The 23877-nt window shown below is 39.1% G+C and overlaps 1 protein-coding gene across 1 annotated transcript; it reads right to left on the bottom strand.

Moving 5' to 3' along the window:
• Positions 1-2824: 2824 nt before the first annotated feature.
• nhlrc2 (NHL repeat containing 2) lies at positions 2825-23727 on the bottom strand. Its single transcript, XM_040135330.1, has 12 exons — positions 23529-23727; positions 21049-21201; positions 17513-17562; positions 16054-16459; positions 14711-14832; positions 14477-14606; positions 12096-12189; positions 11499-11730; positions 8328-8450; positions 7894-8103; positions 7441-7654; positions 2825-5349 (listed from the first exon to the last, which is right to left on the bottom strand). Exons 1-12 carry the CDS (start codon positions 23689-23691, stop codon positions 5087-5089), a joined length of 2160 nt encoding a protein of 719 aa, XP_039991264.1. The 5' UTR covers positions 23692-23727; the 3' UTR covers positions 2825-5086.
• Between the last annotated feature and the right edge of the window lie 150 nt (positions 23728-23877).

Genomic DNA, 23877 nt, shown 5'->3' with positions numbered 1-23877 from the left:
CTCATACTTAATGTTAAGCGTTTTTCATGTGTTTAAAGACAGATTGATCATTAATCCACAGGATTTTATACAAGCTTGCATAACTTTCCAGATGCACAGTTAACCCCTTAACTTGGACTCCTCACAATCGAGGGGCCTTAATGATGAGTTTGAATTATGTTGAGCTGTAATTTATGCCTGCATTGATAGATTTAATTCTTTGATGTTCTGCAGTGACTTCCTTGGTCGACAATGGCTGGTGCTGTAATGTACGATGGTTTGGCCTCAATCTTTTTCGAGGTCATTCTGCTGTGTCTCGTGGCATTTATTTAACCCAATTTGTTATACTTTACTGTTGTATGTGTACACTAAAACTATATTTCTATTATGTTTTTTTTGCGCATGCGTGTATATGTAAGAAAAAACGTGCTCGTTTTCAGATAATGCTTTGTATCCCTCTTGAAGGATAAGTCTGGTGATATTCTATATTTTTGTTGTTGTCAAAAAATCCCCAGGATAAGACTAAATGAGCCACACCTTTTCACTAGGTGACATGTTCTCTGATTAAAATAAAGATGGCCCTTTTAGTTTATCTTTCACCAGTCACACGTAGACCATGCTGTTGCTGTAAGTACCCATTAGTGCACCAAATTCACAGCCGAAAAATAGACTCCAACAAATGCACTATTTACTCCTGTTTAAGTAACATTTGCTTAAAACCAGTGTCCCGCTGCTTTAGAAAATAATTATATAAAATGGCTTTTTAAAATAAATGAAACTATATATTTGTGAACTGTTTTTAACTACATTAAAACCACCTAGCTAACATTGTTTAGGTCCCCTTCCCCCTCCCAAAAAAGCTGGGACCTGTAGAGGCATGGATTCCACGAGACCTGTGAAGGTGTCCTCTGGTATCTGGCACCAAGATGTTAACAGCAAATCCTTTAAGTCCTGTAAGTTACGAGGTGGGGCCTCCATGGATCAGAATTGTTTTTCCAGCACACCCCACAGATGCTCGATGGGATTGAGATCTGCGGAATTTGGAGGCCAAGGCAACACCTTGAACTCTTTGTCATATTCCTGAACAATTTTTGCAGTGTGGCAGGGTGCATTATCCTGCTGAGAGAGGCCACTGCCAGCAGGGAATACAGGGCCATGAAGCGGTGCACTTCATCTGCAACAATGTTTGGGTAGGTGGTACGTGACAAAGAAACATCCACATGAATGCCGGCACCCAAGGTTTCCCAGCATGATTTTAAGACTCTTTCTACTGAGACTCTCCTCTGACTTCTTGGGATAAGGTTTGTTTGTCTCCTATATTGTAACTTACAATATATCTCACTTTAACCCCGTTTTGTGTGTTTAATTGTGTTCAGAGTCTTCTTTTGTGGAAAATCTTCCACAACACTCTGTCGCCGGTTCACCCGTTGTCCTTCCTTGGACCACTTTTGGTAGGTACTGATCACTGCATACCAGGAACACCCCACGAGACCTGCCACTCTGGAGATGCCCTGACGCAGTCGTCTAGCAATAACAATTTGGCCCTTGTCAAAGTCGCTCAGATCCTTACGCTTGCCCATTTTTCCTGCTTTCAACACCTATACCTCAAGAACTGACAGGTCACTTGCTGCCTAATATTGTATATCCCACCCCTTGACAGGTGCCATTGTAAAAATATAATCAATGTTTTCCACTTCAGCTGTCAGTGCTTTTTAATGTTGGGGCTGATCGGTGTACGTCTTCAGTAGAAAGGAATGGGCTTGGGCTCAGTGTAACAGGGAGGTGACGCCAGAAAGTATTAAGAGATGGACTAACGCATTGCTGGTTTCGGTCTTTTCATGGGATTTGTTGACAATAAGAAATATATATAGGACAGCGCTAGCCTTATCTTTTAAGTGTATTGCGCCATAAAAAAAGTGTATTGTCCTCCATCATCTCAGGTGTGTTGACTGATAAATGATGATGTGGGAAACTATTTGTTCTGTGTGTATTTGTGATATTTTATGTGCTGCCAAAGGTCTCTTTGACCAAAATCTAAGACAATAAATTGGGTGTTTGCAATGGAGACATTTACTCTTTTTTTTTTTTTTTTTTTTGGCTTTAGCACCTTTTTGAATTGTGGTAGTATGTGCTTACTCTTGAAAATTTTAATAAGCACTACTAAAAAACCTGACCCAGCTCTTTTCCTTTTCTATCATTGTGTTTTGGCTTTTCGAGTTGGGGCACTGGCTTACAGTTAATCCATTTTGTAATTTAAATTTAAGCCAAACGTTGCTACATACTGTTATGTTTGTGATACCTCCCAGCATGAATGTGACAGGTGATCTAAAAAAACAAAACAAAAAAAACAATAACATGTGACTACGCTTAGATTGAGAGGCCCATGTGAGTCTGCTTTTCTGGCTTATGTAAGGTGCTTGTTTGTAAGTTTGTTTACGACCAAAACAAGCTAAAGTGGTCATTACTTCAATACTGATCTGCAAAAATGAGGGCAATGTGCTGCTACTGGTAAAATGAATGAGACAAATGGGAGGAATTTACTGCACGATGTGAACAGGAAGTCTGTGATCTGAGGTCAGCTCACATATAACCTGGCACTGTGACAAATTTGTGACGGAGCAAACTCCTTAGTGAAGCTTTTGATAATATCTCACACAGAGGCGCTGCATCTTTCGATTTATTAATGTATTAATTGTAGTTATGCTAAGTGACCTGCTCGCAAATGCTGGAAATATGTAGAGAAGAATAGGACAAGAATTTTAAAGAATGGCAACCACTCAGTTAAGCTCTTTGTATGAAATCTTACCTTCTTCTCATTGCACACAAACAAACCACCAGACTGCATAAAAATGTTTTATTCGTTTTTTTTTTTTTCTTGCTTTGCTGCATCTTAAAGTGCAGCATTGAGAAGCAGACGTATTAACAACGTACCCGTCAAGACAAAGGCATGGCAAAATGTGCCTGAAAAGGTGGTACAGTGAGAAGAAATCAAGTGAGAGTTGGTAAACACTATCAGGAACTTAATGCCCACCAGCAGCCACTCAAGCTCATTACTGTTCATTAAAAAAAGCCAGAGGGCTCACAGAGTCGCGAGAACACACTGGCAAAACATTTGCAGTTCATTTGAAATAAATAACTTGTGGAAATAAATCACATCTCCCATTACAGAAATGCTGTTATTGCATCTGATCGCCCAGAGTGTCATCAGTTCACACCATTCATACAGTAACACCCCTTATACAATGCATGTCGGCCAACTGATCCAAGCCAAATAAAAAACAGTCTGACAAGCACAATTACGTTATGAGACACGATGACAGCGATGATAATCAAAACACTCTCCGGCCCATTTCCGACAACAGCTCATAAGTTTGGAAGGGAAAGGAAGGGAAAATGACAATAACAACTTTCACATCATCATATTATATTACACAGACAAAATACACAAGGTATTACACAGTGTCTCCTCATTAGAGCATCTCTTTCATATTATGTTCCCTTTGTGAAGTATAGAAGAAGTATATAAATGCTTGATAGAGAGATTTTAATGCAACTTTGCTTCCTTAATACAATATCCCACTGTGTGCATGGCAAGCAGTAGTCACTCAGTGTCATCAGTTCACAAGAGGTCGCTTCCCCCTTATTGAAAACAGGCACTTTATTCATTACTTACGTAACAGCAATTTTCTAGGATCTAAATCAAAAGGGCTCTTTGTGTCATGAATAATGATAATCAGAAGAATAATCAGTCATACAGAGAGTGGATACACAGAACAACACTTTAAGCTATGAGTGTAACCTTTAAGGGACTGTGAACTTTCTGAAAAACTTGGGACTACTCAGACTGTGGTGACACTTGTAGACAAATATTTATGAAAGCCTGATTAGTGTGCTTGAAGGCACCGTCGAAGCTAATCGTCAAACTAAAGCAACCACACACACATATACATGGAAATATATTATTCAAAAAAGTACAAAGTAAAATTGTGTATTAATACTTTGTTGCTAGGCATCTAATATATTAAAGATAATAAAAAATGTGAGTCTCTGCATAGACAACTTCGCATAAACCTTTCATAAAGTTTTATTTTTGTCCTTTTCCACTTACGACTTCTTTCCCTAGACTGAGATTAAAGGAAAGGTTTCCCTCTTGGGATTTCAATATCATATTTGCGAGAAACTGTCGTAACTTGATATTAGCATTCAAAAGCAATGCTTGTGCGAGCAAAGGAAGAATAAAAACTTCTTTCTCCGAGTCTGAATCAAATTTCAGCTCCAATAAAATGTCTCTTTTTTAATTCCTACTATGTAATTACTCATGGGACTAAATGAGAAAGTTCTGTTCATTTTTGTGAGAAATGGTTTGAACACAACCAGGAGGCTTCCACTAATTTTGTGTCTTATCTTTGAAATTCAAATCCATTTGGCGGTTCAGGTGAAAATGTGAGGTTTATCAGAGGCTTTGGCTTTTCCCTCTGTTTTTTCGATATCTGAAAGTGCTTTAAATCCTCCACAACGTCGTTAAATGACAGAAAGTCTATTTGTCTATCCATCACTGACACCATCATCACCACTTTCCAATTAGATAATCATAATATCTTAGTTTCTCATTAAATCTACAGAGATGCTTTTATTTTCAGTATACATTTAGTGTGTCGGATAGAGGATGCCTTTAAGATGAAATTTTTCATCTATAAAACATTAATTTCTAGTGGAGACACACTTCGCCAGCACAGGCAGTCTTAAGGAATTTCGTGCATAAATATGCTATTATACAGATGTTTAGGCTGCAGTTGTGTCTGCTGTACAGCCCTATTAAGATGCCTGGGGATGTATCTATATGCATTCCTATAAATAATTGACACGCACTGTCAAGAACATTACAGCACTGATGCATTATGTTTCGTAAAAAGGGCCTCTGAGTAGTTTGAAATTAAGTTCTCCTGAAAATCACGTTTGTATGAAATGCATTTCTGTCAAAAGTGACAACTCTGTCGGAAACAAAACACGAGACTGAGTCAGCTAGCATCGAAAGTTTAACTGCCGTCGCAACAATTCAGGAAGCGTGGATTCATAGGCTTGTTTTGACTACGACAAGTAAGTGGTTTTAGAAGGCATGAGTCAACGCCACAGTGACCTCTGCCTCTCCAGGACTGGCACTTATTTGAAGCGGCTGAGTGAAGGAGGCCGCTTTCATCATACAGGCTTTACCTGCTTCCATACAGTAGTACACCCATACACCCAAAGTGAGGCTTGGATTGCCGTTTGAGTCCTTCGCAACAGTGGGAAGTTTGGTTGAGATGCAGAGGGCCCTCGACAGATCCAAAATGTCACCGGTAACCAGCTTACTGTCTAGCAGCCACTCGTTACCTGTGAGAAACAGGAAACAGACTTTTGTCGTCTTAATGCTGTCAAAGGGACAGAAATCAATACTCCGATATTATCTGGGTAATAGAAGAACAAATAAATGTCTGGCGCAAAAAACGATGATAAATAATACTAATGTTCTTGAAAGGAGGTGATTCACAAAGACCACTCCTCATTTTGGACCCAGTTCATTCACAAAGTGTCATATTCCAAAAGTGCAGATGTGTCTGTATGAAAATGTCTGTCTGACACCTAAATTAATCGTTGAGCGTGCCAAGGTGCACCCTGTGTACTAGATTGGCTCGAGCCCTGAGCATTACACAGCACTCCTAAATGGAGTGTGCTAAAGTATTACCCCAAACCCACATAACTCCACTGAATCAGATGAAGTGAGAGCGAGGACATGGATTTTCTGAAAGGCAGGAGATATTTTTAGAAACAAATGCTCCTCTAAAGAGACGTGAATACGGAAAGATAAATCAAAGTCGAAAAGAAAAGACTAGAACATCAACTGTGAGAAAATATTATTATGCCAGAGAGACTGTCAAATCCATGCCAGCAGTGATTAATGAAGCTGATGGCTAACGTGAGGTCCCAGGGAAGCCATTTCTAAAAAGCCCCTAAAAAACAATTTAGATCTGGCGTGCGCTTCTAACTTGATCCATTAAAATTCCTGCCTCTGCTCTGATCTGATCAGCATAAGTCTAGACTGGGTATGATCAGAGAGTGGAGGATCACGTAACATAGCCTGGTAGCTAATTATGTGAACCAAGGCATGTCGTCTTATCGAAAAGTTCTAAAAATAGCCTGCTGATATCACCGACTGCATGCTGCATCGCTCAGAATGATGGAAACACTTTTGTTCCAAACCTAATGAACGTGCCATCAACCGTCACTAACGTGATATCTTAAATCACTTCACACTTGATCCTAGGGTCAGACTGCTGTAGATTACGATTGAGAATACTAATCAAAGCCTATATACAGTATGTAGCCGTAAAAATCATATATGAAATCATCCATGCCATGTATAACCTCACTGGTGCTTTAAAAGAGTCTCTGACTGATCTATTTCTCCATCCCTCAGCTGAGAACTATTAATCCCAGGTGTGGGCTGGGAGAGTGAGGATCTGCTTGTTGTACAGTGAGAATGATATGAAGGTTAAGCATCATTCACTTCCATTATTTTTTTTTTGACAGAATCATGGATCGCGGACCAAAATAAACCTTAGTAGGAGAGGTTGAGAGGCTCAAATCCAGAATAGGGTCATTTTAAATGTAGAGAACCAGTTTGGGTCACAACTCTGACTCTGGCGAAACTCACAGGTAGAAATAACTTCAACAAGGCAGGCAATTGAGGAATTTTTTTTTTTTTTGCTTTTGAAACTTAATGAAAACAACAGTAATATGGTTTAATCATTCCTTGCTCAGCTTGAGTTTGGGCAACTGGAGAGAAAAATGCACTTCTACAAGCGCAGCCAATTTCTGAAGTGTGGAGATGAGATTAGTGTACTTTCACTCAAACTTCCTGACTGTCCTCTTGCTTAAAATCCCTCCGCTTCTCCTCAATGAACCTGTAACACCAGGGCTAAGCTTTGCATTGCAATACCAAAACAACGGTCTCCTTTATTTCCCTGCTTTCTAAATGGATAGCCTCCGTGTTTTAGCATGAAGTCATGTATGTAGCCAGGAAATACACACCTTCTTTTCTCGTTTCAGAATGAGTCAGCTGGTAGTTTTCAAGCAACTCATGGAGCTAATGATTTTATAGAATATGCTGAGACACTTGTTGGTTCAGCTGGCAAAATTGACAGTCTCCGGCCAGTATTGAGAAGAATTGTGTGAAAATCAAATGCCCATTATTTCAAGAATTAGTCCAAAGTTCAAATATTTAACCTGCCACTCATAAAATTGGAAACTGCATATGTGCATTGCGACAACGGAAAACTTAACAGATTTAGCAGTGACAGGGTGAGGCTTACTTAACGGTCAAGATGCCTTTCATGGGTAAGAAGTCAAATGTGCTGCTAGGATAAATCTGAAGAAAACAATTACAAGCATGAGATCTGTAACAATGATTGAACTTTGTCTCACCCTCAGCTGAGAGAACCCAGCAGCTGGGGGCCTCTTCGGTGAGTTTGGTTCCTTCTGGAAGGGACAGGGTGAGTGACAGGATTAGAGTCTGGCCCAAAGACACTGCTACTGGTGGCATTACTTTCCTGGCAGCTGATTTAGGCAGCGTGGGGGCTTTGGCAGGAGCCAAAGGTTTTGCTGGTACTGAGTCTGTGCAGTCCGTGGATATGGGGAACTGGAAAGGAGAGAAATTTTCATGTTTGGATTAAAGAGGATCAAGGAGAAAGCTACTGACACTTACCATGTCCTTTCTTTGTAACCTTTTATCCAAACTCTTCTAGTACAAAAGCTTTTAGGATAGATTAATTACATACAAGTGGACAAAATGTTAAGTACTTTCTCAAGGTTGGAAGTGGATGTGTGTGTGCGTTTGTACTTTTCTCACTAACGCACACACACACACACGGGTCTTACCAGTGAGACAGTCTTGGAGTCCAGGTCCAGCCTTTTGACTTGGTGGTTGTTGGTATCTGCCACGTAAAGAAGCTTCCCGTTGTTGCCAACACAGATTCCTCCAGGTTCATTGAAACATGATCTGTTAAATTCAGGGCCCAGATAATCTCCAGCCTCTCCTGTCCCTGCTAATGTGCTACACTGCTTTGTCCTCGGATCCACCACCTTGATCTGAATCACGCAGGCAAATGGACACAATTGAACGAACAAAAAACAAAACCAGGTTTATTTTAAAAAAAAAGGTAAACTCCTGTACGTTCCATGTATGGTATTAGCTCTAAAAGACAGACAAGCTTTTAGTAGCCATTCAACAGCTTAAAGGAACCCCTTACAGAAGCATCAAATGTGAGTACAATGCAGCTTTGAACTACAGCCTTGTGACAGGCAACAGTTACCTTGTGGTTGTAGGAGTCGGCCACATAGAGCAGGCTTTGTTCAGGAGCCCAGGAGACACCGAGAGGATGCTGCAGCTTGGCGTCCACCCCTTTACCGTCTACATCCCCGTAAGCAAAGAGGTTCTGTTTCAAAGAAGATAAAACATTCAGACGAGATCAAATGAGGATATAAAAATTTCCAAATGCCCAAACTGCAACATGTGACCCGTGTTTAAGCTCAACGTGAGTCGAAGAACAGAATATAAAATCTAAATTTGTGAACCGCCTCTAACTAAATCTAAAGCTTGTTAATTTTTGAGTCTTTTTAACCAGCAAAATAAAAGGACTTCTGAAAATACAATCTGAAGCCTTTTCTATACACTACCAACAATCAGTTTCTACAGAATAATACTTGAAATAAAAACATGAAAGCGAAATTGCCTTCATGATCTTAGGTGTTTCTGAATAATTCATACAAGAAGAGTAAAACACAAAATATAATGCCACATTTGTAAGAAACACCGGAAAGATGACAATACCTTTAGATAGCAATAGCTACTGTGCCAAAAATAGTTGGATGAGTCATTCATGAGAAGTTTTTTAGAGAAGTACAACAACATTAATGATGAATTTCATATTACAAAAGGGATTTTTTTTCTAATTATGTGGAAGAAATTGTTTATAAAAGACAATTCCTCATGGTTTTTCTGAAAGTGAAAATAAGCAAATTAAGTGAAAACAGTTTTTAGTGCTGCAGATGGTTCCCTGGCAACATGATCCCACACAGACAAATTACTATTACAGTCAATCAACAGTCAATTAGTGAGAAATTGGGAAGAACTGAAATAAATAGCTTTTACCTCTGTTTCGCTCAGGTCAATAAACAAAACAATGAGATAACAATCTTATAAAATAGTTTCGTGATTCTCTACAGCCCACTGACTCTCCACAGCTGCAGCGCTCACTCAACCATGGCGGCTAAACAAGAAACAAATCTTTGGGAAAAATCTGTTGCTGCACCAATAGAGTTTGTGCCAAACACCAGTTTACATGTGCCCAGATGTTCCCCTTCACTGAAGGAGTGTGCCCTCGGTTTCTGATGGCGATGCAGCAGAAGTGTAAAACCTCTCCATGGTGCAAAGGAAGTGCTCAAACTAAGGCTGAAGAATGGAAAAAATGCATTTGGTGGAAGTGCGGAAACAAAGTGCATAGCCTGTACAAAGATAGCTATGGTTCCTGACTTATTAACTCTGAGCTTTACATTGGAAAAATACAGGCATTTTAAAAGCTTAGGGTTTAACACAAACTCAAAAAAAAGTCAAAGGGCTTACAGGAATACTTTGACATTTTGGGAAATATTCCTATTTGCTTTCTTCCCGAAAGTTAGATGAGGAGATCACAACCACTCTCATGACTGCACGATAATTATGTAGCTAGTTAACTTAGCTTAGCATAAAGACTGGAAACGGGGGGGGGGGGGGGGGGGCAGTAAGCCTGGCTCTGTCTGAAGGTAACAAAATCCACCTACCAGCCTCTCTAAAGCTCACTCATTAACATCTGAGTGAGCATCTGAACATTTGTTCAGTCCATACAATAACCGAGGTGTAAAAGCAAAAATTTGTGGAGTCTCTGCTGGTTGCCTGGCAATTCCGGGAAGTCACCGTGCCCAGCCAAGAAACTGTCCAGCACCCAACCGCCTGTAAAACCACAACTTGTACTTATGACTCTTGTTTTCGTATGACTTACACATATAAGATATAATATGGTAATTAATGAACTTTAGAGGTGCTAACAGGGGGATTTTGTTACCTCAGCCAGAGCCGGGTTAACTGTTTCCCCAGGTTTCCACTCCATGTGCCAAGCTCACCCATTGCTGGCTGTAGCTTCATGTTTAGTGTACAGATATGAAAGTGGTATCAATCTTCTCATCCGAATCTCGGTGAGAAAAAGGAACTGGTGTATTTCCCGAAATGTCAACCGATTCTGTTAAATACTGAGAGCACTGTATTGTACAATAGATAGAGCTCAGCTGATGCAAATGAGTCCTCTAAACAAATTATATAATCTTTTGAAGTATTTCAAGACACTGAAAATCAATGTGGAGAGGTTGTTAAGGATAGATAGTTTGACATTAAGATTCCAGACATATTATGAATTACAATAAATAAGTTAACAAAAATGTGAACAGAAAATGTTCAAGGAGCTGGGGACTGATTAAGTAATGGCCAGATACAACATGTGCTAATGCAAATATAGTGCCGTTAAAAGTGCAGATATAAGAGTGTCACCTTACTTGTAACAGCTTTAATCCTGTTTAAGGTTTTATGTTTTATTGTCTCAGTTAAATCGCTAAAATGTCTACAGGCAGTAGACCATACAATGCATTAATGGTTTTTGCTGGCTCACTGCCATGTTGAATAAACTGTATATGACTCTCCAGTTAATTACTCCCAATTCTCATGGGTGACTACAAGCTTTAGAGCTCTTGGGAGTTTCCAAAAATACACCAGAGTGGCAGGAAAAAAAAAAAAAAAAAAACTACAACAGAGCTGCTGTGAGGACATAAAAGTACTAACTAAAATTGTTTTTCAGGCCTTGCTTCAGCAAACAAACGAGAGGTTGTGTTTAGTTATGGCTTTTTTTGAAATCTGTATTTTCTATCTTCTAGAGGAATGCTGATTGTCTAGGACTTATCCAAAGTAGTGCGCAGGTGTTATCTGTGGCTGGAAATGTGGTAGATTAATGTACAGGTTTTACATTGTGTGTTTTCTGATTATGGATGGTGGCAGAGCAAGGTACAGAACATATTATCATTGAAAGTACTGCACGAGAGGTTATTAAGTTCTTGCGGTTTGCTTTTAATTTCCACCACCTTCTGTTCATTCTGCTGTTCACTGTATTGTTTTTAATATTAATAACACTAAAATGGACAAATAATACCCCGATATGTACTAGGTATGAGAGAATGGACCTTAAATTAACCAAAATTGAAACTCCCTTAAAGCCCCTTGGGATTATCTTCGTGCTTATTCTCTGTGGCTGGTTTTTTAAAAATATAAACCACCTGATGTAAAGATATAAACGACAGAAGAAGAAAGAAAAAGTAGTAAATACTATTTAAAAAATACATCCATCCAGTTATAAATCCATCCACTACCTAGTCATCCATCCATCAACCTGCTGTACACCCACCAGTGGGTCTCTCTCTCCCCCAACCAGCAGCTTGACACCTCCGTCCTTCAGCGCGAGCGTGCGGATGGTGCTGCTCTCACTATCGGCCAAATACAGGCAGCTCCAGGGCTCCTCTGGGGCTAAAGCCAGGCCTGAAGGCTGAGCAAAGCCAGCCTTGTGGGGGTAGGCGTTGTTTCGGTTCTCCTCGCTGCCACTGCCTGCCCATCGCACGCACGTTCCAGCCTTGGACTCACTGTTTAGGTTGTAAAATAGAAGATAATGACAAAACACTGAAATACATTGCTGAATATGTACAGTTCAAATAAATGGGTAATATTAATTTTTATTTATCATAGACATGGTTTCTTTGATGATGCTAAACTTTGATTTCTTCTTAAGATGGAGATCCCCTTGGCTGGAAGTGGTTAACGTGGACATACTGTATTATTAGATCATTTTCGTCATTGATTTGCTGTGATATTGCTAGCCACACACAGATAAAACACGTTGTGAGGGGGGTTTGGCAGATGTCTTTATTTCCTTTTAATTCTTTTTGTTCTTGGCATTAAAGGGTTCCTGTTGCCTGGTGGCCATGGTGGTCATGTACCAGTCTCTCACCTTCCTTTAGGCAGATTCCCATCTGCTAGGAACAGAGCCCAGATCTGGTGGGTCCCTGCCATGGCTATCCACAGCACGTTATCTTCCACACCCCCTACACATGCAAGTGAAACGCACATACATCAACACACAATAAAACACAGGGTGAGTTTAGAATCAGGAGACCTGTGTCACTGCTTTTGACCGTCGACTAGTTAGGCTCAATCATCCAGAAGTTGCTGATATTTATCCTAAGGATAAAATGTTCTTTCAGGTGTTTGGGAAGTTTACTGAGAGAAAGCATTATGATTTTCTTACGACTGAAAGAAACCTCAAAAGTAAAAATTTGTTCATAATTTTTTACTCAGTTCCAAAGAAATATCTATGCAGATCTGATTTTTTTAAAATCTGTTTGGTGAAGGCTGAGAGGCAGAAATAAGTCAGAGATGCAGCTATGCAGGTTTAAATGAATTCAGCCTGTCTGACAAAGCCCATATGCCACCTCAGATCCACTTAGCAGAGAAAAAGCTGCCATCATGATGGATTCAAAACCCTTACAGACACACAGTATCCCAAGCTGTACTTTTTAATGCAGTGCACATCTCAGCCCGTCTTGATCACACCTGCTGGACTGTCAGGAACTCTTGACATCTCTGGCACCTGACTCAACGCATCAGTGACACGGTAGTTCTTCATAGTTCAAAAGGCGTAGGGTCCTCCTTGATTTGGTGAACTTAATTAGTCATACACATGGTGAATAATCATGAAAATGCAATGAGTGTTTGGATGTACTCTCAAAGGACAATGTTGGTGGAGTTAAAGGTGTGATAACACATCCGCAGACAATGTGGTGATGTTTCAAAGCAGCAGGCTGTGTCATCCATCAGCCTGTGCAGAAAATGCGACACTGACTCATTACCTCATGCTTCCAGGCTGGGTGCAATTGCTAAATAATGGTGCTAATGGCCAAAAAATGATTTATCACATGCCTGTGATCAGTCATTCAATCACAGTACCGCTAAAATAAAAACACTACTGTAAGCGTTGATGAGTACGGTACTCGCCACAGGCAGAATAAACAACTCTGTCCAACCTTCATCTTTTGTTTGCTTTAAGTAGGTACACAATATCACGAGGACAGTCCGACACGTGCTTCATTTTTCCTTCAAATACAACAGCTGGCTCTCACAACATCTCAGACTTGAAGAAGCAACCGTAAACAATGTTAACCTGATGCAAGAAAGCTGTAAGAAAAACACATGACATAATAATTTAAAATAAATGTTTTTTGAAATCTATTATCATTTTAAGAACTATATTTTGACATAGTTCTTGAAGGGAAAAAAATAAGCAATTCGGGGGTGTTTATTGCTAATCAAGTCATTACTTGGTACATTTTAAAACTGCATTTGGAAAAAAAACCTTAACTCACCGATAAAGAGTGAAACAAAGAAAGCAAGAAATTAATACAAATTTTGGGCTAATTAAACAACAACACACAGTACCGTCTGAAAGGTGTATATATGAGTGTGTCTGAGGGATCTGCTGGTACAGGATCTCTGTATATGACAACCACGAATGCTCACACATAACAAGGCTCGATGGCAACATTTTGACCTGAAAATGACTCAGTAGAAGAGGAATTTGTTAAAGATGCTTACTGAGTCTCCCCCATAAATTAGGTCCCACCAATTAAAAGGTATCTTCCCATACCATGAGTACTCCATTCAATTGTCTATACATTATGTGTGATTTGTGCACTGTTACCTATTCTATTCACTATCAGGTTCAGGAATATTGTCTGAAAAATGAAGGACTTAGACGTCAATGACTACTTGCTTGCAATTTGTCATGCACATGACTTATGAAAGGCTGTTTTTTATAAATTGATTTCTATTGCAACTCAGGATATCCACTTCTCGCAGAAGACGTGTTTTGAAGGTATATTACGTAAAGCTGGGAAGCTATATAATTTGTATATACGAGGTAATTTTGCTGTATATATTTGATGTTCAGTACCTGTTTTATCCTCCAATTGCACTAAATATGCAAGGTGCAAACAATCCCTCTAAAGGTGTGATTCAAACCCCAGTCTCTTCATACAGGGTGACATGTAGTCACTTCTGTTTTCCTTCCACCTTCACTGTCTCCTCAAACTGCCTGAACTCTGACCTGCGAAACAGTGGGGCCCAACACCTACCAGGCAATTTGAGAGAGGGTTGGGGCTGAGGTCTATCTCAGGAGTTACTGACTGAATAGCAGCACGCAGAAAAAAGAAAAACAGCAGAATAAAGGGGATTCTGTATGGCAGGCTGTGAGAGCAAGGGCAGGCACAGAGGAGAAAGACAATAAAATGTTGTAAATGTTGCCCCTCGACGTCTGGTCTTCCCCACAAAACTCACCGGCAGTGCCGAGAGTCACGTCCCAAGGAGAGCTGATTGGCTGCTGAGGTCCCATGGCCCCACCCTCTTTGTCTGTGCCTTGAGCTCCTACGCCGGCTATGGTGCTGACTCTTCCCTCTAACAGGTCAATCTAACACACAAACACACAAACACAGACAGCCAGTCATAAATGTGGAGATAGTCGCTGAGAGAAATCAAAATGCAGTTATTTTAAGAGATAAAGGAGGACACTACCTTTCGGATTAGGTGGTTTTCCGTGTCGGCCACATATACTGTGTCCCCTTTAATGGCCACACCCTGAGGAGAGTTAAAGGAAGCTTCGGACAGGTCGCCATCTTGTCTCCCACGTTCAGGCCCTGCGACAGAAGTGAGACTGCCATGAACATTATGGAGGTCCCATTTGCACCACACTACTTTCCTAATATATTTATTTCTTATTCATTTATTTAGATTTTTTTCCCATACTAAGTCAGTGGCTCAAAGCTCATTACCCTGTTACTCTTAAAAAACGTCTGCCAAGATAAACATAATGCTTGCACACTCTGAATACTGTGCATCTCCAAGGACAAATCAATTGAAAGTGTTAATGTTTCTTCTAGATTTTCTCTGTCATCATTTCTGCTGAGCTGTCATATAAGAGCTTTGCAGGGAAATTTGTGCATCTTCAGACTCGGCATGTTCAAGTATTCAGCAAGTCTTTGATACTGAAAGGCTACTAAGAAACAGCAGTTTTAATTGTTCACACATTCTATTTAAAAAATACTTATATTAATACAAGAGTTGAATTTCATCATCCCTGTTTAGACTTTTACAAGAAAAAAAAGGGAGTTTTACTAATACAAAGGATACGTACAGGCGTATTTGCTCATTTACATCTGGAGCAACTGGAGGGGGTTTTTCATTTCTGTAAGTGGATCAATTATTTAAATTTATGTCTGTGGTTTATTTGATCTAATGTGCTTTTACCGTATGTAACAAATTTGCTCAGGGAGATGTGATCTATATCAGGTAGTGTTAAATGGAAGAACATAACCTTCTGAACCAAAGCTCACTGTCAGTCCATAGAGACAGAACAAACAAGAGACATTTTTTAAGAATTTGTCCTAATAAATACCATCTTTAGACCCGAATCATGTTTGGAAATTCATCGTCATGCCCACATAAATATTATGTGTACATAGGGATGAGGTCAACCCACAAAAATAAAAATAATTCTGTGTTTTTTTCCTCATCTTGTCCACACTTAGGTCAGTGCCAGTTCCCAGCGTGTACTAGTCCCTGCTCTTGCCAGACTCTCTGTTGGTCTGAGGACAACACAGACAACCATGTGGCTCCTCTGAGGGTTGTTGAGGCATGTGAGTAATCTAAAAATAACAGTATTGCTTAAATCTGGTTGTTTAATTTGTAAAGATTCTGATTTTTACAAGGATCAATACTTCATTTTTGTCCACAACTCATTGAAATTAGTATATATTATAACAAAGACGTATGTCCTTTCTTTCAAAATACCATAGAGTGGAGGTATAAGGATTTAATGCCAACCTCGAGAGACTGTATATCTCTATCTAGTATCTTACCCCCTATGACATGTAACAGCTGTCCGGTAGAGGATACCACCAGAATCCGATGATGCCCAGTGTCTGCTACGGCCAGTCTTTTCTGGCTGTTGTCTATAGCCACCTTCCCAGGAAAAGACAGGATGCTGGGTGGCAGGGAGTCTCTGTACAGCTTGATCCCCACTGTGTGAGTCTTCAGCAGGCCCTGCTTCCCGTAGTACTGGAGGGCGCTGTCAGTAAAAAGCATCAGCCTGTCGCGGTGGCCTTCACCCACCAGGGAGAAGAGCAGGTTGCCACGTGGTCCAAGCAGGACCAGTGTTGGCCAGCAGGACACCTCCAGTTCATGCCAGAGGTGCGCCTCGCTGTCGTTCACCACTGGGTGGCAGATGTCATAGCGGACAACAGCACTGCGAACATTTTCCAGGACCTTTTAAGGGTTGGTGACAAACATAGCAAAATTAGTAATGAGCTGTGAATCTGTGAAGTATTCATTAATACCTTGTATTTATAATAAATTACAATCAATTAATCTGCCGATTAAGTTCTCCATTATTCAATCAATAACATGTCCATAAAATGTAAGAAAATAGTGAAAAATTATTGTATTATAATATAGTATATTATAATTTATTAGTTATAAATGACCAAAAGTCCAAAACTGAAAAATATTCACTATCACCTATAAAAGAAAATCATCAAATCTGCACAACTGAGAAGCTGGAACCAGCAAATGTTTGACTTTTGCTTAATAAATGACTGAAATTATTAATTGATTATCATATTAGTTGGAAACTCATTTTCTGGTGATCTACATATCGATTATTAAACAAAACTTACAGTCTAGACTAAATCATCATATTCTGAATGAACGTCTGAGTCTATAAATGAAGCCAATTAACAGGTCATATTCTGTTAAAGAAAGTCCTTTATAAAAATAAGGAATTAATGTTCCACTGTCTTTAGGGAATGGAAACTTATCTAAACTGAGAACTGCACAGAAAATGAATATAATCTGTTACCGTTTAATCACAAAACACATACTACAGTTATTCTGGAACAAAAAACTACTAAAATAATCTTTATTTAAAAAAAGAGAATCGGATCTTAGATTGAAATGTTCCCATATCCCTTAAAGTGTTTTTTTTTTTCCATCTTTTTCCAGTTTTAAAAGTACTCAGGGAAAATACTGTGTGTATCAGATAATTCTGGCAAATACTATAAGAGCTGCCAAGATCAGATTCTAATGCTGGTATACTGGTGTAAGATTACAAATGAATACTTGGCGCTTTGATTTTTGTGCTTGGGGAAAGAGTGGCTCGTGTTGACAAAGGATTGTCTTGCATCATATTCAAATTTAACGGCGTTCCCCAAATTACACATATTTGTTTGTAGTTTGCAATTGTGAATATTCAGAAAGAAAGCCCTACCAGAAAAGTCTTCTCATAGGTAAAAATGATGATGAACAATAAAGACCACTTACCTTTTCATTGGGGAATTTGGCAGAGTGTACGCCAACAACAACCAATCCATCTGCGAGAGAGATTAAACAGATAGAGAGAGTCACACAGTCCGTGGATTGACTTAACAGTGCTCCAAATCCAAACTAGGCATTTTTGAACTTTCAGGACATATTTTTGCTTTTTGAGTTTTATTCCAACACAAAAAAGCCCAATGTCTGTCAGTTTTTTTACTTAACTGAGTGTTGCAGTAATTGAAAGAGACATACAAATGTTTCAAACTTGTGTCCATCTAGTAATCCCATGAGTATCTCTGTAAAACCTTTTCTCAAAAATCACTGTCAACATGTTGTCAACAAGTTGCATAAGCCTGATCAATAATGAGTTAACAAAGACAAAAAACACCACATGCACACACACAAACAGATGCAGCAGATGTCAAAGATGCTTTGGTAAAAGAAGGTAAACAGATGTGATTTGCAATGGAAAACCTTAAAACGTCATCCTTGGTTAAATTGTTGTTGACCCTCAAGCATTATATAAGGTAGGTTTAAGCGAGGTTTTAGTGCCTCTAGTATGTAAAAGCTTATCTGACTCATTTCTCAGTAGTCATCAAAGTCTACTAATACTATGCTTACTGTACAAAACAGTGAGAGCAAATCGTTATAATTTCACTTTCCACAAGGCCGGCACTCAAATGTTATGGAACTGAATGGCCTAAAACTGTGGAAATTACATATTTCTGATGCCTTTTAAAACAGACCCTTTTGTGCTGGTAGAATTCTGACAGAAGTGACCTTAAATAGCAGATATCTTGAGAAGTTGCCTTCCGATCTCCCAATCATTGCGGGACTCTGTGTTGAAACACAGTCACTTTTTTACTCATGTGTTCCTTGATCCAAAAACTTGAGAATACTGTATGCAAAAGGGCCAGTGGAGAGACAGAGTTGTCAAAGCTACATTGTCATTTAGAGAATCCGTTATTCACATGGAATCAAGTTTGACAGGTGATAAAGACATTTCTAGAACATATAATTTATATAATATATAAATGTTAAAAAAAGGTATTTTTATAACCTCCATCTAGAATTACATTATGTATATGTGTAGCAGTAAAGCCTTTAACAAACCCCTGCCTAAAATAAAACATATGCACTAATTATAATTGGTAAACTCTTGCAATGAAAGTTTACGATGATTTATTACATTATTGAAGTGCCAAACTGGTTTGAAGGTAAGGACACACCTTATTTTTAAGGTTTCATTAGTATACTCTGCATGTATTACACTCGATTGAGATTTATGACATGACACTCTTTTCCGAAATGACCACAATGACCGAAAAGACCAGAGTTTAATCTACCAATAATTTTATTGTTTGCTAATATTCGTGTAACTTTTCATAGCACTAGCAGTTTGTCAAGATCTACATAATGCCAGCGTCAGGTGGGCAGAACAGTGGGCGATAAAAGGTTGAAATGTAAGAATAATGTGCAAATCCAGGGAATTGAGGGACAGTCTGAAACTAGTATATTACCTATAATCATAAAAATATATCTTTAAAATTAGACTCATATTCACTGAGGTTTTGAAATGAGAAAATGAGTAAAACTCACGAAATCAAATGCATACTTTAATTTTGAAAAAAAACAACTTTAAAATTTTGTTTTTTTTATAATTAAGATGCATACTTGAACTCTAATTAGTTTGATCTTTGTCACACAAAACAGGTAAAGCTTTTATATTTTAATTTAGATTTCATCATGCCTTTTTTGGCTCACATCATCACATGCCATTTCAGACGACAATAAATCAACCAAAGCCCTCAGTCGTCCATAAATGGACCCTACTGGACACTTCCTAAACAGAAGTAAAAACACACAATTCCAGACCTTCAGACCCAACACAGCCTGCAGTGGATTTCATCACTCATGGCCTCTGCCAAGCAGTATAGTACCAGCACAGATTGTAGTGACGATGGGTGGGTGGCGGGGTGGACTGTGGGAGTGACTGGACAGGGTGGCTCCCACACCTCACTGACCAGAGCAGCAAACAGAATGTACCCATAGCAGTGCCAAAGATAAGGCAAGTATGATAATGTGTGGTGGCACTGCAGTGTGTGTGTTCTGGGTCCCGCCTGGCTCACAACTGAATTTCAAGCTGCACAGCTTCCTCAGATGGTCCCTTGAAGGACCTGCAGGATGCCAGACTGAGTCGGATGTGATTAGGCTGTACATGGAGTGGCAATATAAAGAACCACACCATGAGCTGCAGCAGGGTACAATTATGGGCCCCCTGCTCACTGACACTGCAGCTTGGAAATATTTTTAGTCACTGTCTCTTCACAGCCCTAAGATAAGGGCCTTCATACTCTTAGAACAGAAGAGGGCAAGTTGATGTACTACAGTTTTTCTGCCTCGGTGAACTTACACATATTCCCATGACGCAGCATGACACATAATGAGGTACTAATGGATTTGTCTTCCCCCAGTAAGGCCTGCCAGGCTCCTGCCTCCCGCAAGGCCCAGTTTCCCTACAGTCTGACTTTAAGGAAAGGAATATATTAAAAAATGCAGTCTGACAGGCCAGTAATGCTTTTTCGAGGCATCTTCAAACATTTAATAATTTAGCAGGGGGGGAATATCGCTTCATTCAAAACTTATCTGCATTTTGTTTTACCTACTTTACGTACTTTATTTTTACCTTCAATCCATTCAATATGAACGGCAAACAAAAAGTAACTCACCAAAGTAAGATACTTTTTTAATTGGCTCACATTCAACTATAGCTATGGTTAACAAGCACTGGACAGGAGCCGATGATTTCTTTGGTTACAGACACTGGGCACGTTTTTCATAGTTAAACTGAGTCAGCAAGCTTCAAAATGTGGGGTGACTTAATTACAATCTGCCACAGTCTTTCAGAGATAAAAGCCAATCCACTGACATGTGGGGTGTGTTTGAAATTCACAATAGGTAGCCTTAAAGTTCACACTTGACAGTTTAATGTTACCCCGATTTCCCAGCTATCTGGTGAAATTACATTAAAATTCACTAACATTCACCAACATTAACTAAGCGTGTGCGAAAAAATTACAACTCAATAAATAAAAGAGGGTGCCCCAGAAGGTACCCCAGTTTTCCTAGGCCAAATAGCTTAGACCAACCTGACCAACCATGCTTTCCAACCTGCTTTGTAACAACAGACCCATGAATATCAAATCATTTCTTAATATCATAATTTAACTAATTAATTCATTGACACGTAATTCATTATGAGATTTGCTTCTGCATAATTGTGACAGTTGGGTGATGTGAAGTCTACTTGGGGAGGACAGTTAGGATTGTTCTATTTTCCAAAGTCATACAGGTTTATTATGGTGTTAAACTGAATATTTCTTTACACACCGTAGGCATCTCTCTGTGTAAATTAAATTAGGTATATAAAAATGGTGAGACATGCCATCGTTACCCTACACCTACATGTAGTCTCTCAACTCTCAGGATCAAGGCACCCATGCTGGCTGCTGCTTTAAAAGATAAACTCTGAAAGTCCATACCTTTAACAGAGCGTTTCTTCTCCAGCTGGTGCAGATCAGGCAGGATGTGCATGCAGTTGATGCAGCAGTAAGTGAAGAAGTCCAGAAGCACCACTTTGCCAGCCAGCTCCTTGTTCAAAGACAGTGGCCCCTCCGTGTTCAGCCATTCCAAGCCTGGAGCAAATCACAGAGTGGAAAATGATGCTGTCGTCTTATTAATTACGTTTAGTCACAGTGTAGGCAAACGCTTTACAGTGCCCATCACGGTCCTAGGAGGGTAATGGTAGTAGTCATAAAATACCTAAGGGTTACATCTGTATCAGGCCTGACACAACTTTCATGTCATATGGTAAAAAAAAAGTTGGACAACTTGATGGATCAAAGCAATGACTTGGAAATACTCACAGCTTTAGAAGTTTTATGGCGCTATCAAACACCATAAATAACTTAGAGATTCCGTCTGATAAGGTATTTCGCTCTTACCTCACATGCACTCTAGATTTGGTGAGATAACATCTGTCACACTTGATTAACAGATTTACTTTCATATTTTACAGCGTACTGAGGTACATATGAACCTGTATTACTTAGTGTAACACCCTACCCGAACCTCCACATAAATGTCTCTTGTATGGCATTCCTGTTGTTTGTTCTGAATATAATACTGCCTGTTTGAAACCCTTTGTGTTACTTGTGCTGCTGCCTAGCTTTGCAATGTCTCCTTTGAAAAATGACTCTTAATCTCAGTGGCACTTGACCTGGTTAAATCAAGGTTAAATAACAGAGTTAAGGAGTTATCTCTCTAATTTCCAAGAATGATGCAAGCACAGACCAAGTAGGAGAAAGAAGAAATAGCTCTCCTGATTTCAAAATCTCAATGTTTTATCTGTTGAAGAGAGTGATAACAGGGTTTTTCTGGTTCCCAAATGGTGCATCTACTATGTGCAATTGCTTTACTGAAGCTCAATGTGTAATAATGGGTATTGCATGCCCAGATAATCTAACAATCCCTTTCTTATTCATGTGGTCTTAAAATTAGCTGCTATTAGTTTGATGCCTGTGTGAAGAACAGATTATGGCAGTAAGGAAAATTAATATATTGTATACCTTAAAAAGGTATCTAACCGGAAATAATTGGATAAATTTAAGGGAAATCCTGAAAAGAAAGGGTTGCGAACACAGTTTAGTGACAATAAGAAAAATATATAGACAGCCATAAATGCTTTTCGCTTTTCTCTGGAGAATATCAAATTTTAAACACACACTGTAATCAAGGTACGCAACACCTTTTTTGTGTTGTGCCCTGCTGGCTGTTAAAATAACCCCCAGGAGGAGGAAAAACCTGGAATTTGTCACCCTAAATTGCTTTATATATAAAAAAAGCCATATATTTTAAACCTGTGTCTGCTATGCAGTTTTAAAAACTGCTCCTGAGGGGTCGACGGCCTGGTTATTGTCCGTAAAGCCCTGTTTATTAGGCTGTTTGATGTACTACTGTAGATCCCCATCTACTGGTGTGATGAGATACTGCCAACATGCTGCATCCCTTAACAGAGGACCAAACTGTAGATTCAACAAGTCAGCATTTATAGAGCAGCCCATCAATAAACTATAACTTCTGCTGGACACCAGAATCCCGTGATTTCCTGTTACTGTGAATTACTTGGCAACAACAATTCAAAAACTTTCAACTTTTCAACCAAGTCGTGTAGTTATAGCAACTACAAAGGACAATTGCTATTTTATTATTCTAATTCTTATGCTGTCGATTCTATTGTTTTAAGAAAAAGTAATGACAAACATGCTACCAATTTGAAGATTACAGGAAAAACCCGGAGCAAGCAGGGGTTTTAATGTAGGCTAATATTGTGTAATGATAATAAATGACAAACAAAAGTGGGGCAAGGGTTTGCCCCAGTTGAAACAAAGTGAGATGTTAAGAGGGGGGCTGTCTTTGGTGTAATGGCAAACAACTCAGACATCTGACGTGAATATGAGCCCCAACTACACACTGTTGTTTAATATGAGCATTCACAAGTCAAAAAGTCTGGACACCACTAGTTTAATCTTTAACACTATGTTGTATTGTATAAGCTTATCATATGTTTTTTTTTAATGTAATTTCTTAGCTATGAGATAGATGTAGTGGAGTAAACAGTACAATATTTCCCTTTGAAATGTGGTGGAGTAGAATCATAAAGTAGCAGGAAACTGAAATACTCAAAGTACAAGTACTTAACAGATAAGATACTTAACTTACAGAGAGTTTAGACAAATTCAGATAAGTATGTATGTGATACGGTGAGAAAAACGTATTGATAGGGCGAAAAAGCGTGAGAGTTGGCTTTTAAAATGTATTTAAATGCCAACAGAGGACAGGTTTTTCGTATGCAAACCCAAAAAAGTGTACTTAGATTCCTGTAATAACATGCAGTGATGGCAAACTATTCTATGGAGAGAGACACAGTGCTAAGCGAGCTCGAACTTAAACTTAGTCTGACCTGTCTGGAAGTCGGGTATCTTCAGGTCGTCTCTCTCGTCTAGTTTTTTCAAATACTGGAGCACAAGATTTTCTTTCTCCTGTGGTGTCGTAGCATCATCTAGGGCGAAATCCAGCTGACTTTGAACAGGAAATAAAGTAGAGAGGCTGCACTGAGACGCCATGTTCCCAACAACCAGTCTGTTAGGTAAATCCACAACGAAGATTCATGCCTTTCAAAATATGTAGCTATATAATTAATTCGTTCATTTTCAAATGTTTAAATTATGCTCATAAAATAAATTATGATTAAAAAAAAACTTTGGGAATGTCCCTGTCTTTAATTAGAGCTACAATGTAAGTAAACTTTA

This window comes from Xiphias gladius, chromosome 9, assembly GCF_016859285.1.
Source record: "Xiphias gladius isolate SHS-SW01 ecotype Sanya breed wild chromosome 9, ASM1685928v1, whole genome shotgun sequence".
NCBI classification, from domain to species: domain Eukaryota; kingdom Metazoa; phylum Chordata; class Actinopteri; order Istiophoriformes; family Xiphiidae; genus Xiphias; species Xiphias gladius.
Note: the sequence above shows the minus strand (reverse complement) of the source record. Positions and strands in the feature narration are given on the sequence as shown.

Excerpts from the sequence above, each read along its gene's own strand:
- nhlrc2 (XM_040135330.1), bottom strand. The coding sequence starts at position 23,691 with ATGGCGTCTCAGTGCAGCCTCTCTACTTTATTTCCTGTTCAAAGTCAG. Across the intron at positions 14,607-14,710 it reads AAAACCACCTAATCCGAAAG|ATTGACCTGTTAGAGGGAAG; the intron begins GTAGTGTCCTCC and ends TTTGTGTGTTAG. Across the intron at positions 7,655-7,893 it reads ACTCCAAGACTGTCTCACTG|TTCCCCATATCCACGGACTG; the intron begins GTAAGACCCGTG and ends TCTCCTTTCCAG.